Source organism: Mustela nivalis (genome assembly GCF_964662115.1).
Source record: "Mustela nivalis genome assembly, chromosome: 8".
Classification (NCBI taxonomy): Eukaryota; Metazoa; Chordata; class Mammalia; order Carnivora; family Mustelidae; genus Mustela; species Mustela nivalis.
This window is the reverse complement of record NC_139027.1, coordinates 127343180-127359754: the sequence shown is the minus strand read 5'-3', so window position 1 is coordinate 127359754 and position 16575 is coordinate 127343180. Positions and strand designations below refer to the sequence as shown.

Sequence of the window (16575 nt, the reverse complement as noted above, 5' to 3'; positions counted from 1 at the left end):
GCTGAAGTTCATGGGTTTTATACTTCTGCGTAACTCTGGTGTAATATTGTGATTTCTTAGAAATAAAGTTTTAGTCATTTAGATGACCAAAAGTATATTTCTCATGTGTAATTGGTCTTTGTCCATGGTTTCTGGCTCATAGCTTCCTGAACCCTTGGAATTTTCTAAGTGTCAGGGGCCCTAAAGGTGTCTTTTGCTATGTCTTTGCTATTGCCAAGGGTGACTTTTGGACCCCACCTAAGGAAGAAGCTGGTTGCTGGGAGGATCAGCCCCTAATTAGAGGGTTGGAACATTTAGTTTCACAGTCCCACAGTCTCACCGCACCCCCAGCCTATTGGACCTCTGGGGAGAGGTGAAGGGCTAGAGGTTGAATCATCCAGTAGCTGATGACTTCGTCAATAATGGCCATGCAGTGGAGCCTCCATACAAATCCATAAGGACTGGGCTTAGAGAACTTTGGGGGAGATTGGGGAGAGCAGCACTTCTGGAAAAGGCATTGAGGCTCTGCACCCCTCCCCACATGCCTCACCCTATGCATCTCTTCTATCTGGCTGGCTGTTCCTGAGTTACAACATTTTACAATAAACTAGTGATCTACTAACATGTTTCTTTGAGTTCTGTGAGCTGCTTTAGAAATTGGAACCTCCAAACTGTAGCTGGGAGGTCAAAAGCACAGATAACAGCCTGAGGCTCATACCTGGCATCTAAAGTGGTGGGGTATGGGACAGTCCTATAGAACTGAACCCTTAACCTATGGAATCTGATGCCATCTCCAGGAAGACAGTGTCAGCCTGAGTTTAATTCTCAGAGACCCTGCTGGTATCTGAGGATTGCTTGGTGGGATGGAAGGGAAAAACCCCCTTCCACCACCACACACACACACAACAGAACTGGGTCCAGGAACCCTCATAGACCTGACTAACCCAAGTGCCTTCAAGATGCAGTGATTTCTTATGAGTAAGCAGTAGGAAGACACACATTTGATTCTTGAGACTCACATACTTGCATATTTTGCCTTTTATTTTCATTGACACACTACATTGAGACTGTTGCTGGAGGTAGAGCTTAGTCAAGTGGAATTTTCAACTGGTTCTAGGGCTTTCTGGGAGACCATCCCAATAAAGCTGGCTAAAAATGATTCTCCTTCTAAGCACACTCTTCTGTAACTCAACTGCATGCCCAGTAACATCACAAGTTTATGGATTTTGTCCACTTGGGGAAGAGCCAACAATAATTAGATAGTTTACATAGCAAAGATTCAATTGCCATGTAAGCATATATTCACAACATTATCCATGGAAACTGTGAGATTCACCAACGATCTGGGGACCAATGTGACTCTTAGAATATGAGCTTTGCAGTTTGATTCTTACACATTCTTATTGACTGAGCTCCTGCCAAGTGTCTGATCAGTCTGTGCTGATAGATGCATTAATCTTTTATAGGTTCCCAAGGATGGTCCTGGTGCCATCTATTAACTCATGTCCCAGTATACCTACTTAGTGTCATTGTTAAAGTTGTCCTGTGCTAGGCAATAGCAGCATCTGATATGTTTATAAGTCGTTCTGTCTGGGGAAGAAGTTTATGAGGTGATCAGAGCCAGGAAATAAAAGGAACAAAGTATGTACCTAGCCCGAAAAGAAATGAAGAAATAGAATTAGAAGATGATTTCAATGGGAGAAGAAATGGCAAAGACAGATTTAAAATTATAATTAAAAACGCAGGGGGTGGGTGGGAGGTTGGGGAAACCAGGTGGTGGGTATTAGAGAGGGCACAGATTACATGGAGCATTGGGTTTGGTGCAAAAATAATGAATACTGTTATGCTGAAAATAAATAAAAAATAAATTTAAAAAAAAACACATATGTATATTTTTTCTTTATATAACAAATCAAACCTGCAACTAATTAACCAGAACCTCACTTTTGTTGTTTGCAGGAGACCAAAATCAACTGCGTTCGCCTGGCTACAAAAGGTATGTTGGCATGTCCTTGTCTGTCTTCAGCTGTTTAAGTATTTCTCCTTCTAGCCATGGAGGGAAAGTTGAGCCAACAATTACTAAAAATAAAATTGTTATTTTCATTGGAGTCATTTGCATCTAGGTATTAATATATACCTACAGTATATATTAATAACACAGTGCCTAAAGCCTAGTAAGAACTCAAAGCATATTTGGTGAATCAGTGGGTAGATGGATGGATGGGTGGACGGATGGACGGATAGACGGATGGACAAATGGACAGATGGATGGATGCATGGACTAGTATATTAATCAGTAGAGTGGTGAATATAAATTGACTCAAATGTTCTTCTGCTATAAATTTTGGTTCTATTTGGGTCTGTTTATGTGTATATTTTTTAAGCATGTCTGTCAAACCTATCTTCTGAGTTTTGTACTTTCCACTGGGTTTGGCTTTCACAAATGAGGTGATAGTGTTGGTGCCTTTAGTAATGAGAAAACAAACACTGCATTGTTATGTATATTTATCCCAGTACTTATTCCAAAAACTAAGGCGGCATTGTTCAGGCTCATCACTTTCTGTTTTTCTAATTATAATTGAATTGCCTGGCCCTTTCAATTGGTACATGTTTCTGTTTATTACTCTTTAAAAAAAAAAATCAATGAACGGTTTGTTATCATTTAACCTATTACAAGGTTGAATGGCTAGAAATCAGGTTTATCTTTTTGTTATAGAATGGATATTTTTAACAACCATTCTCTCCGTATAAACACACCAAAATCGAACAATCCTGTGGTTCCCTGCATTTATTGACAACCCATTCAGTTACATAGGATGCTTCCTCAGAGATGACAGTTATAAATATAAGTAGGCATATAATCATAGGTAGAAACCATAAACAAAGATGATGATCCAAGTGTGTCTATGCGTACATGAAGATATACACACATGCACACGCATTCAGAGGAAAATGCACACGTGTGTAGGAAGAGGAAGAGATGAGGGCATGGGGAAAGAGAGAGAGAGAAAGAGTAGAATAATTGGGGTTATTTGACAAAATGTGCACAAAGGCCTATCACTTGTGACTTTCATAACTTTGGAAAAAACCAGCTCAATCTGTAGGCAGAAGAGGGAAGGGGATAGGGAAGGGAGAAGACGAAAGCACTGAGGACTCACCATGATAAGAACTCACTCTGATTTCACATAAGTCATGAGAGGCCGGTGTGTCCCTCACTTGTTCGCTCTCAGGAACTCTGGCTACTGGACAGAAAGAGATAAAATACTCTTTGTGAGGCAAGGAGAATTGATGGCCTGCAAACAGAAGTGGCACAAATCACAGGCTGTGGCAGACTTTCCCACGGAAGAAAGCAGATAATCCAGAAGGAAGAACATTATCAAGAGGATAGCACCAGAGCTCCAGACTGCAAGCAGGACAGCCGAGTGTCTGCGGTGTCCTGCTTAAAGGGGCAGCCCGGCAAGGGAAGAAAACTCACAGGGAGACCTCCCTCACCCACGGTGATGGTGTTCTGTGGCTCCCCTCCAGCTTTTGACCTCTAGACAAGGGAGGGGTTGAGGCAATTGTTCTGCCTTCCATGGGCCTGTGGGATTCGAGGCATACCCTCTGGACAAAACTCTACTCCTAAAGGGTAGTTGGTTTTCTAAATCAGGAACCCGTGGTTGGATGGGCAGTAGGTACCTACGGGGACTTTTGAAAGAATAACTAAAACTCTACTGGTGATTTCAGGATTGAGGCCCACCATGCCATACTTCTGTGGAGCTGCCTTGCTCCTTTGAGGAGAATTGCAGAGGTCTTTAAAGAACTAGAGCAGAAAGCTTGTACCTCTTGGTAGCATAAGAATTTCTCCTCCTGTCTGACCTTTAGGACACAGTCTTCCTTAGTGGAGTGTGTACTTAGTGGAGTGTGTACTCATATAGTGGGAGTGTGTACTCACACCCATATGAGTGTGTACTCATGTGGGTGTGTGGAAAGATGAGAACAAGTGAGTCAGGATGAATGCCCAGCCAGCTGGCCAGGATAGTCAGAGGTAGATTCCAAGGGCCGACACTCTCACTTTCCAGTCCCTCAAGGGCAATCACTTCAGCCCCAAGAGACAGAGCTCTAGGAGCTCCTGAAGTGGGACAGAGAGCTGGAGAATGCAGAGTGCCAGTCTTGCAGACTCCAGGGCGTTAGCCCTCTCAGTACAACCTAGATAAGAGAACACTTGTTGGAAAAAAAAGCCAAGAAAAAGCAAAGAAAAGGAGACTTCTATTTGGTTGGTGTCTTCTCTGTGCCTTGAGATAGCCTGGGGGCATCCAGGCTTGATAAAGTCAAACCCTCTCTAAATCTGAGCACTGCTCTGTATCAAGGACCTAAGGCCAGGAAGCCATATTCGACCCATCTCTTTCCTGAATCAAATTTCCCACTTTCTGAGTTTGCTGAAAACACTTTCCCCTTTAACAGGGGAAAATAAGATACTGGGAATCCCACAGGCATCGGCAGTGGACGATGTGGCTGTGGCATATTCCCCTGGCCATCCAGCTCCGTCCAAGTGCTTCCACCACCTTCCTGTCATCATGGCATCTTCCTTGTGGGGCTGCCAGGGGGCATCCAGCCTCTGGAGTGTGATCGCATGTGCAAGCTTGAGGCCACCGCCCTGGCTGGTGTGTTGTCCGTGACCCTGGTGATTCCAGATGGTGTCTGTAGTCATCTGTGTGAACTAGAGGGTTCACAGGGAGAATGTAACAGTCCCCAACATTTCAGGCAGGGTCATTCTACCCTGACCCCAAGTGCAGCACCTCTTCTGCTAGATTCCACACCTGGATCCAGCATGGGGCTCTAACCCTTGTCTGTCTTTAATGTCCCTGATAGTCACCCAAACTCTAATGTAATGCTGCCCAGTTTGGATGGTTGCAAAGCAAGGGACCTGGATTATTCTGTGGCTGCTTTACCAAAAGTACTACCAGCTGAGTGAATGAACAACAAAATTTCTTTTTTTTTTTAAGATTTTATTTATTTATTTGACAGGCAGAGATCTCAAGTAGGTGGAGAGGCACAGAGAGAGAGAGAGAGAGCGAGAGAGAGAGGAGGAAGCAGGCTCCCCGCTGAGCGGAGAGCCCCATGCGGGGCTCGATCCTAGGATCCTGGGATCATGACCTGAGCCGAAGGCAGAGGTTTTAACCCACTGAGCCACCCAGAACTACAAAATTTCTTGTCTCACAGTTGTGGAAGCTAGGTTATCAGTAGGGTTGGTTCCTTTGAGAACTATGAGGGAAGGATCTGATCCATCCTAGCTGCTGGCAATCTTTGATGTTCCTTGGTTTTTTTATCTTTCATAGCATTCCCTCTGTGGACATCTTGTATCCAAGTTTTCCCTTTTTTTAGGGACTGATACTGTTAGGTTAGGAGCCTACCTTACTCTAGTTTAACCGCATCATAATTAACGAATTATATCTACAAACCCTATATTCTGAGATGTTCTGAATATAGGGTTTGTAGACGGTGCATTCTGAGACCCTGGAGGTTAGGATTTCAGTATATGAGTTGGGGTATGGACACGTAGTTCAACCCATAGCAGAACCCATACAGTTAGGGGTAATATCCATGTGGTTTCCCTTGGAGCCTCTGACTATTCTATATTCATGGCACAATCCCAATAGCTTTTAAGAATGTGCAAGGACCAGGAACTAGTCCTGTCAGGGGGTTCCTGATGGTGAGCTGAGTTCTAGATTTGACTGCTGTTCCCTTGGGAAGCTCATTGGGGCTGTTTGGGGGCAGAGAAGCTGCAGGTTCTGTGGAAGGAGCCCTGGACAGAGAGTAAACACAGTGAGCCATCCACACACACCCAGTGGCTAGGTCTGTGACAGCCACTCTCAGGCTCCATAGGGTGGTGAAGTATCAGGTCCTGATCCAGTCATGCTTCTGGGGTCTGAGCAGGGCCCACCTCCTGGGATAGGCACTACCACAGCTGATTGAGAGGATCTCTCACAAGGAGCTCCTTGGTCTTAACCACTAATTTCTCCATCACGTTTTGCCATGGCGGGAAGTACCTGGCACATCACTGGTACTTGAAAAATGCCTGCTGAAATGAGTAAATGCGTTTGAAGCCAGCATCTCACTGTAACAAGGGTCAGAGACCTTGAAAGTCCCACTTCATCTTCCTGAAACTCAGAGGCACCATATTTAACGTTATGTCCATCTCTTCATTTACAGAACATTTTTTAACACACCGACTGCCAGTGGTTTGATGATAAACCTACTCTTTGTAAAAGAAAACTTCTTATTTATAGTCTCTGTTGATCTCAAGGATGTAAATATCCCCACCATGTTCAATGAAGTTACCGATGGTTTAACAACTGGCTTGCAAAATAGCCAAGAATGTTTTACAGTTGGTTTTAGCAAGATGGGACAAGCCAGCTCCTGTACATGAAGACCTCTACCATCCAGTTTGTTAGAGGATCAGATGATACAATATGTGTACAAGTGTTGTACTGCAAAGTGTTTTGGATAAAATTATTGTCAATGAATGTTATTTCCTTCGTATGGTTGACTCGCTGAGCATCTGTGAATGGGACACTTTGAAGAGAACTACAGTTTTTATGGTGAATCAGCACACATGGTCCTGGTCCTCAAGGAGCTCCCAGTCTACTGTGGAAACAGACCTTACATGTAGGATTTTAACAGATAATCATGAAGTTATAATTGTGATCAGAGCTTCCAAAGAGAAGTGAAATGTACTGAATGGGGACTAAAATATCAATGGTGCCAAAGGCTCAGGCAGTAATGGCGGATATGTTCCTAGGCCATCACCTGGGGTTCTGCTTCCTTGGGACTGGTATAGCATAGGAGACTTTGTGTCTCTCTGCCCGTCATCACCCCTTCTCACCTAACACTGGGAATTGCATAGGACCAGGACCAAGCGTTGGATTTGGGAGATCAACTGACTGAGCACATCAGAATGTGAGAAGAGCCACACCCCTGGCCCAAAGTCCCTATAAGGGCCCAAGTCCTCAGTATTTACAGAGGATTTGGTGGGTATATTCACATATCACCAGGGGACACTATTTATTTACAGAACCAAAATTGAAGACACAGCTAAGGGACTGTGGAGTGGGAGTTTGGTATTTGCAAGTAAAAGGGGATAATCCTAGGATCAGAACAAGCTGACCTCAAAAGCCTTGAAGGCAGTCTTTTTCATTGGTGGGGGACTCATTGGCACTACCCAAGATTCACATTCCTCTTCACTTTGTTCCTCAGCCAAGGTTTGCCTGTGATTGACTTTGGCTGGAGGTTTAGAGGAATCTGAATGTAAGTTCAGCCATAGTGGGGAAGTGGAGTTTATCAATGAGCTGCTAAAGACAAATGGGACCTCTCTTAAGAGAGATTCCCTAGAAGTAGAGCCTGAGGCAGGGATTTGGGCTCAGGGAAGGTATTAAGGGAGGGCCCTTGGAAGAAATCTGTAAATGAAAGAGGAAAGTGGGAGAGGTAGTAAAATGCTAAGCAAGAATCTATTCTCAGATAAATTAAAGCCTAGGCTAGATAAGGTAGAGTATAAACTTCTCCCAAGTTGTTCTGCCTTGAACAAGAAGACCAGAATTTCTGCCTCTCCCCCCCGGAACAATTAGTTGTTGGTACTCCCCTGTTCCTTTCCCCTTCTCCCTCTCCTCCATCTCTCAGGGGGCTCCAGGGCGGGGGGGTGGCAGTGCTGAGTCCCGCACATGTATCAGGAGAAAGTCATAGGTATAAGCCCTTAGTCTCAACACTCAGAGCAACTGGGGATGGTGCACCAACCCCAAAAGGGAAGAGTGGCACCAGTGGCATCTACCATGTGCTCTTCTTATACAGGGGATGTGTTTCATTGTTGGGTTGAGGGATAGCAAAAAGATCATGGAATTGCCTCCAATTCAAGAGCCGAAGGAAAATTCTAAAAGCCCTCTGCTTGGCACACTGTACTCTTGGAACTTGTTCAGAGCCATAGAGAGAAAACTTAGGCTAATGGGTTAAAAAAAAATTAAATTTTGGTTTAGAAACAGAACTATTATTTATTCTTTGAAGGGAAGGCAGTACAAAGACTACTTAACAATGAGGTTTCATTTGTATAGTTAAAACAGAAAATGTAAGACAGGGCAAGTAAGGGAAAGGTGCATTTAGACCCCTTAAATAATGTTTACGTTACATTGAGGGTTGGGCTCAACTTAGGAACCAGGTTGGAGATATAAGCTGAGTCCGCTCCGAGGTGACCCTTGGGAAAATGGAGCACATAGAAGTTTGGAGTGGGGTACTTAGACTTCTGAGGTACTGAGGCTCAAGGAGGAGGGGGGAACAGGCCTCCTGTGGAAGATGATTATCCCATGTGGTGATGATGCCCGTGTTCCAGGCTGTACCTGCTGAAGGAGGCACCTCGCATGTCAGCCCATGCCTTCAGAGTAGATCAAGGGGAAAATGGTTTCTGACCCAGAGGCTTAGTTGTAAAACCATACCAGTCCATTTCTGTTCCAGAAACTGATGTCCAGCTCCACTTGCTGTGACAGGGACCTTTCTTCTGTCCCACCAAGTTCCTTCCACCATGGGACACTTCATTTGGACAGAGCTTCAATATCACGAGTCCATATTTGGCTCCCGATTCTCTCTGCCTGTGAGTCTTTGTGGTCACATAGATCCTATCTGCCTTTTCTCCTTCCAGAAAATGAAAATTTGCTTTCTTTGACTTTGACTGCCTGCCCTGGTTAGGGTCAAGCTGTCTGCCCTCTCCCTCTTAGAAACTCTCTGGCCACCAGCAGGCAGCAGCATTCCCGTCTCTGGCACCAGTCATCAAGGGAACACAGCTGGCTTTGCAGACTCCCGCTGGGTGCGCCCGAGTGGCAGTTGGAAAAATCAGCTTTGATTTGATTTGCAAACTGAGCCTAGTCATTGAGACAAAATAAATCCGGAAACCCATAAAGCCATTTGCAGAGTTGCTTTGCAGAAGACAGCCACAGTTTTAATCTAGTAAACACTCTCTAACGATCCCATTAAAACAACCCCCTCGGAGTAGGTGCTGAAAGCTGAACTCCAGAATAATGAAGCATGAGATAAGGGGCCAATGTCACCAATAGTTCCATGCTGCCCTGTGGTAGTGATAGACTAAAACCATTGTCCCAACGGCAACAGGCAAGAGGCGTGGGCAATGGTCTTTTGTAAAAGTAGCTTCTTTTTATAATGGCTAAGCCTGAGGTAGACCATTTCATCCAGCATTTTCTCTTCTCTCTTCATAATGAATTCTCACCCCTGCAGAGACTGGCAGGACAATAAATACCCATTCTTCAGTGAAATGCCCTCATTTTGCTGATACTAAGACTAGAGCCAAGAAGGGGAAATGATGTGTACTCGGATTCCTTAACCCTAAGAATAACATGTTACAGGTGGTGTGAGAAGCCAAGCACAATGTAGGAATTATCTCCTATCAGATAGGAAATGCCCACTGCCTGCCCTTCTCTCTTCTGTCGATCTAATTCTATATGGGAGGTTCTGTTTTATATGAAGCTTCTTTGAGAGGCTGCATGGAAAAATGGGGAATTAGAGTCACCTGGATTCAAATCCCATGTCCAAAGCTTAACTGTTTGACCTAGGATAAATCAAACCCCTTTTAGTCTATCACACCCATTTTAAGCCAGAGGTCATTGACTCTTTCTCCCAGTTATTTGAGATAATGCACATAAAAGGTCAAGAATATAACAGATGATAAACATCTTGAGCTTCCCTCGTCATTCTTCTGAATGTTCTCTGATAGGAGACCTAGAGGTCCAAGCCTCTCATTGCTATTCTCCAAGGAAGAAAAGCCAAAGCCTGGACTCTGGTCATTTCCCCTATGATTCCACAAATCACATGTTTATCAGATGAACTCAGGCTAGATCCAAAGTGCAGAAACAGAGGCAAAGGAAGGATGTCAACCTCAGCTCGTAGTCTTTAAGCTCTTCAGCTATAGGTTATTGTGTTTAGATTAGATTCTAGCAATCCTATTTTTATTGACTGAGTGTAGCATTTTGCTCATGCACCTGTTAGCCTTTGACTGTAGCATTTTTTTCTTTTCTCATTATCTACCCAGCATTTTCAGGAGGGACTCAGGACCACAGGATGCCCAAATCTAGCCATGGTAGCTGGAGTCAAGACCCCAGTGAAGGATCACTTATGAAAGGTAGACTGTAGTGAGTCCATCTATTGGAAGACTCTTGGCTATTGTTCAGACCTTAGAAATCCTACCAGATTTTTTTTTAAAGATTTTATTTTTTTATTTGATAGAGAAAGTTCACAAGTAGGCAGAGGGACAGGCAGAGAGAGGGGGAAGCAGGTTCCCTGCTGAACAGAGAGCCTGATGCAGGGCTTGATTCCAGGACCCTGAGATCATGACCTGAGCCGAAGGCAGAGGCTTAACCCACTGAGCCACCCAGGCACCCAGAAATCCTACAGATTTTAAGAGGGGGAAAGCCCAGGGTGTGTGCTTGGTGGTTAGGGTAGGGTAGTGCAGTTTCTCCCTATGCAAGCCCAATGAAGTGAATTTTCCGCAATGGGGGTTCTCAGAATTGCTTGCGTGTGACAAGCTTGCCTTGACCCTTGGCCCCTTTTGTTCTCACCCAGTGCTCTCTATGTCCTAAAATGCCAAAGGAGTTAATGTGGCTTTTCCTGAAGGTTTTATGACAAAATAGAAGGAGAGAATTACACCATAAGTAAACTAAAAGTAACCAAAAATGGCATTCATATATCCCAACCCATTAATATTTTTCTTGCTACAACTACTGGTACAGCTCCTTAGTCTTCTTTTATCGTTCTCCTATCCCTACTCTCTAGACTGTTCAAACTGCTCCTCCACACTGCCAATACACATACATATGTTTTCCATACCCCACTCAGGAAGACAAAGCTGGTACAGTGGAGTCCCGGAAAACCAAAACCACAACCAACACTTGTCCTTCAAGCATTTCCTTGGGAAGTCTCAATTCATCCCTGTGAACTAGAAATGAGAATTATCTACCCAAGACCTGAGACACCTGAGTTGACCTTAGCTCAAATCTGATGCTGCAAAGCAATTACATCTTACAAAGGGAATAGCAGGCTTTTAAAATCATGAGTCAAAGAAAGGGGGATATCTGGGTAGGCTGAAGTCAAGGGCTAGAAATAGAAGAAGGTTCCATTAGAGCTTTCTCTGATGGGGTTTCACATAGTGTTGAAGGAGCAGGGTGGTGAAGGGGGGCTTAATGAAAATTAACCATCTACTGTATACCAGTCACAGGCCTATGTATGCTGACATGAGTTGACAATGCAATGACAGAATTAAAACCCGGCATGTATTGTGCACTAAATAAATAGTGATCATCCTTATTACCCTTACTTAAAAAACGAAGCAGTAGAAGCCCAGAAAGGTTGAATAAAGACCTCAAGGACCCACAGAACTGTAGCTGAGCTCTAACTCTAAATAAAGCTCATGGCATTCCCATGGCACCATTTTGAATCTTGTCAGTGACACAGACTGGGTGAGATTCTATGAGCCACTGTCAGAGTCTCCTATCTCCTATTTGTTAAACCCTTCCATGCCTCTTTTCCAGTAATAGTTGATAGTAGAATCTTTAGGGTGTGATGGGTCTTTTGTCTCTTTGGCAGTGTCCAGGCTAAGTCCTGGAATCTGCAGCAGACCCGGTACCACAAAGAGCCCTCAGCCTTCCATGTTACTACAATATATTGAAGCTGACAAACCAAGAAGTTAGTTTGTCTTCAAGGTTATCTGCTTCAATGTCATCTTTAGCCCATTAGCATCTCTTTCTACTCAACATTCTTTGCTTTAGAAGGGAATAAAAGTCAAAAGGGAAGTCTGAGGCACTCAGCATTGTGACCTCCTTCTTGCATGGTCTTACTATTTTAATTAATTAATTAATTTTCATATAAATATATATGAACATAGGCTGGAAATATGGAGAGAGTGGAGTCATGAAGCCTCTAACAGAAAAGCTGTATGATGGGGAACCAGGTTGTAGAAGAGAAGACAAGAAACTAGTACCTTTTCTTCTGCTGGATTAGTTAGGATACGAAAGGCTTTGCTGCAACGACAAATGAATACCCAAATATCAGTAGCTTGATACCAAAAAAGTTTGTTGTTATGCCATCTAGAATATATGTGGCCTCATAAAAACCCCACAGCAGGGGAAGAGAAAGGGTGGGGTTAGTAATCTGGATCTTGAATACCTCACTTAGAAATGACTTGTGTCACTTGCACTTACATGGCCTTGATGAGACTTGGATTCTTCTATGTGCCTAAGGAGGAGAGGTAGGCCAGGTACCAGAAAACACTTGTCATCTCTACCCAAAAGGTTTGAGCCCCTTTGCTGTTTCAGCTTCCCTTTATGTCCTGCTGAGACCCGTGATCCATTACTTATCTTCTGCTCTTCCAACCCCACTAGGAAAACCTCTTCCCATCCCCCTACCTGTCCAGCTATACCCCTGTTTCTGCCCCTTATAGCTGAGCACTGCTGCTCGGCAGAGTTGTAGCCCTAGGTTGGTAAGGTGGGGAGACTCCACAGGGCCTGTCCACCAGGCTTCAACTATTAGAGAAACTAGTAGAGAAACTGAAACTCAGAAATGTAATTTTCTAAGCAACACAGCTAGCAGGTAAATACTAAACCGGAATTTCACTTATTCATTTAGTTCTTAATAAACACATATTGAGTACAACTTCCTATTGATTGTGGCCTCTTGTCCCAGATGGGTTAAGATCTTTGTCTTTGGATTTGGAGAGTCTTTAATTCTAGGCTGGAAAAGGCACTTAACTGCTCTGTGACTTGGTTTCCCCATCTGTAAAACAGTGACAATATCACCACTTACTTCATGGGGCTCATGTAAGAATTTAATGGGCCAATGCATACAAAGTGCTTCGTGCAACGCCGAGCTTATAATAAGCACTCCACAAATAGCTAGTGGGAGAACAGCAAACAGATAAATTCTATCAATATGGCGTGATGAAGTGCTGTGATGAAGGTAAATCCAGGATGCTCTGGGAGCCAAGAAGGGAAACATAAATCGGTTTAGGTTGTGCCTTTTCAGGAATGTAGTTATTGAGACAAGTTTTGAAAGAGTGACCGTTATCATATTGAACAAGGCTGGAGAGTAAGGCAGGAGATCTTCCGCGTTGATGAAGTAGCATGTGCAGATCGCTGGAGACTGGAAGCATGCTGAACTTGAATGGGTCAAAGCAAAGGAATAGATGCCTATGTGGCCAGAGGCACATATGTGGGCACACACTATGTGACCACACACCACAAGGAGTGATCAGAGGTGGGGCTGAAGGAGAGAGCAAGGCCAGGACACTGAAGACTCTATATAGCCCCAGAGCATATTTATGAACTTGGCCCTGAGATCAAGGGCCAGTTGGGAGCCATTGGAGGTGTTTAAGCAGACCGCCTTAGAAGGTGGATGAGATGGGGATCTGGGGCACAGACAAGACAAGACCATGGGAGAACAGGTAGGAAGCCACTGAAATAGGCCAGGTGGGAACACCAAAGTCATATCCTCTCTCAACCTTCTGTTTCTTTTTGACATGTGAGCCATGTCTTGCCTACCTCCAAGGGTGGGGAAAAATTAATAAAAGTAGCCACTTAGAATAAGGTTGGCAAGCTGTTTTGTAAAGGGCCAGATAGTAAATATTTTCAGTTTTGCAGACTACATGGTCTCTGTCACACATACTCAACTTGATCATGGTAGAACAGAAAGCAGCCATAGGTAAGAAATATAAAATGAGTGTGACCATGTTCCAATAAAACTTTATTTATGGACACCAAAATATGAATTTTATATAATCTTCATGTGTCATAAAATATTACTCTTCTTTTTGGTTTTATTTCCCCCAACTGATGAATCACCAAATTCTGCCCCTGAAACTAAGAATATTCTATAAGTTAAAAAAAATTGAATTTAAATAAAAAATTTAAAAATAACAAATAAAAATTTTTTAAAAGTAAGGTCAAATTGGAAGGGGAGGTGAACCATGAGAGACTATGGACTCTGAAAAACAATCTGAGGGTTTTGAAGGGGCGGGGGGGTGGGAGGTTGGGGGAACCAGGTGGTGGGTATTGGAGAGGGCACGGATTGCATGGAGCACTGGGTGTGGTGCAAAAACAATGAATACTGTTATGCTGAAAATAAATTTAAAAAATAAAAATAAAAAAAGGTAAGGTCAAATAGCAAACACCCCATTTACAAGTGTAAAAACCATTCCTAACTCATGGCCATGCAGAAAACTCTGAGAACCCAGATTTGACCCACAAGCCACAGTTCACTGACCTCTGACTTAGCGTGTACTTTGAAAATGGTGATGCTTCCCACACCGTTAAGAGGAGGAATATTATGATGACAATTGACTGGCAGTTATGTTTTATAGTATATCATGACCTTGCTCAAGCTTGCTATTTATGTGATTTTTTTTTTTTTGAAATGATGTACTTCCTGTTTATTGGTTGGTCTGGAGTGCCCTACCTCTCTCCTCATTTTGCGTAAGGGCTTTATACAGTTCTGTTGATGAATCACTAGAGGAACATGTAGGCTTTCACCAAGCATTAGACACCTTCCTGCCCTTTATATAGTTTTCTTTACAGAGACAAGTAGTCAGTTTCAAAGGCTTAGAGCATTTGTCATGCAAACCAGGATTTAAATACTGCCTCTGCTGGTTACTAGTTCTGGGCCTTGAGCAAGTTATGTCCATGCTCTGATTCATTTCTTCACCTGTTCATTCATTTGTTCAACAGAACAGAGTCTCTACTACGTGCCAGGTACAAGACAAGATCACAGGAGCTCTTAGTAAATGAAACGCGGTGACTTCCTTCAGGGAGCTTACAGAGTCAAGGCAAAGGTGGCCACTAATAACAGGGCAGGGTTATTGCTGTGAGAAAGGAAGATTGGGGTGTTATGGGAAGACAGAATGGGATATCTGTCCCATACACGGTGAGACACCAGAGACTCCCAAGAAAGGAGCTCCAAACTGATTCCTGAAGGGTGAGCGGTTGCTAGTCGGGTAAAGGGGTAGAGAGGGAGTGTATTCCTCACAAGGTGATGAGCCCGGGTAAGGTCTACAGACAAGAATGTAGTGGGCTGTTGATGATGGAGAGGACTTCGTTGCCCTTGAGGGAGAGAGTGTGGAGGAACAGGCAAGGATCTCATCACCGTGGGTCTGAGCTGGAGAAGGGGCTCTGAGGTTTCCCTTACTGATGTCTTTTAGCTGTAGGGTGGAGGGTGGATTGAAAGGGGGCAAGGCCGGAGGCAGGAAGACCAGCAAAGAAGGTGGTATTTTGAGTGCTCCCCAGTGAAGCGTGCGGGTGGCTTGAACCAAGTGGAAATGAGATTGGAGAGAAGAGAGAGGCTTCGAGAGCCTTCCTGGAGAAGACTTACTGAGGCATGCTGAGGGTTTAGAAGTGGGAGGTCAGTAAAAAGGAGAGGCAAAGGATGACTCCCGGATTCCTCCATGGAGCTGCTACGTGGGTGGGGCCACCATTTACTAAGAAAGCAGAGCAGGAGAGAAGACGGGGCGTGGAAATATGATGGGGCTCATTTATAATAATACGGACTTTTCCGGGTTGCTCTCCGCTTTAGAAACATTGTTCGTGAGATACCTAGCAGAGTACCTGGCATGTCGTGGGTGTTTGATAAATGCTGACTCTTACCCTCGTTTCATTTTTAAAAATCGATGGCAGCCTTGTTTGGTTAGATCGCGATGTTCTTTTGCTGTTTAGCGTGAGCTCTTCAGAGCCACAAGAACTGTAGTCTTGTTCACCATGCCGCTCGTTTTCATGTGTGTTTCTTTCTCTCCTTCTCTTCTGCATGCTGCCTGGGGACTGGCTTCCTTGTGGTCAGCACCAATGGGCAGCGCCCAGGTGACCCCGGGGACTCCACTCTGCCTCCTCACCACAGGTGACCACCAGAGCCCTGGGCGGGTGGGAAGGAATTGAGCATGGCCCATGCTCAGGGCGTCCTTCAGGCCAGGTGCACCAGAGAGGAACTGGCAGTCCCTCCACGCCAGCCACCTGTCCACCCATTTACTCTTCCAGCCACCCCCCCCACATTCACCCACCCACCCACCTCTCCATGCCTCCCTTCATCCATGCAGCTCCCCACTCATCCATTCCACTGATGCTTACTAAGTACCTACTATGTGCCAGGCACTGTTCTAGGCATGGAGGGATGCAGTGAGGAGGAAAAGAAGACCTGTTCCTATGCCTTTCTGGGAAGGGAGAAAGCCACCCTAATCAATGCACGATAACTATGAGGGCAGCTACAAAAGAGAGGTGTGTGGTGTTCAAACACACACATACTCGGAGCTCAGAGTGTGTGTCCACATAATTGACAGCTCAGCCGTGATCTGAGTTTGGGGAAGTGGGCCTCCTGTGTCTGTGCTTAGAATGGGACTGGATCTGGCCTCCCCTGTGTCCTGGACAAGCCTTTTTTTTTTTTTTTTTTTTTAAAGATTTTATTTTATTTGACAGAGAGAGAGAGATCACAAGTAGGCAGAGAGGCAGGCAGAGAGAGGAGGAAGCAGGCTCCCTGCTGAGCAGAGAGCCCGATGCGGGACTCGATCCCAGGACCCTGAGATCATGACCTGAGCCA

At 44.5% G+C, this 16575-nt stretch overlaps 1 protein-coding gene across 16 annotated transcripts in view; it reads left to right on the top strand.

Moving 5' to 3' along the window:
- The window catches only part of PTPRT (protein tyrosine phosphatase receptor type T), a 1049177-nt gene that overhangs the window by 836047 nt on the left and 196555 nt on the right, over window positions 1–16575 (top strand). For 10 of the 16 annotated variants that reach the window (XM_082744638.1, XM_082744637.1, XM_082744651.1 and 7 more), the window contains one exon: window positions 1939–1975. In XM_082744638.1, coding sequence (XP_082600764.1) covers window positions 1939–1975 — 37 coding nt within the window. Of the gene's footprint in view, window positions 1–1938; window positions 1976–15825; window positions 15883–16575 lie in introns of all 16 variants that reach the window. The other 6 variants (XM_082744652.1, XM_082744649.1, XM_082744648.1 and 3 more) reach the window with 1 other exon arrangement.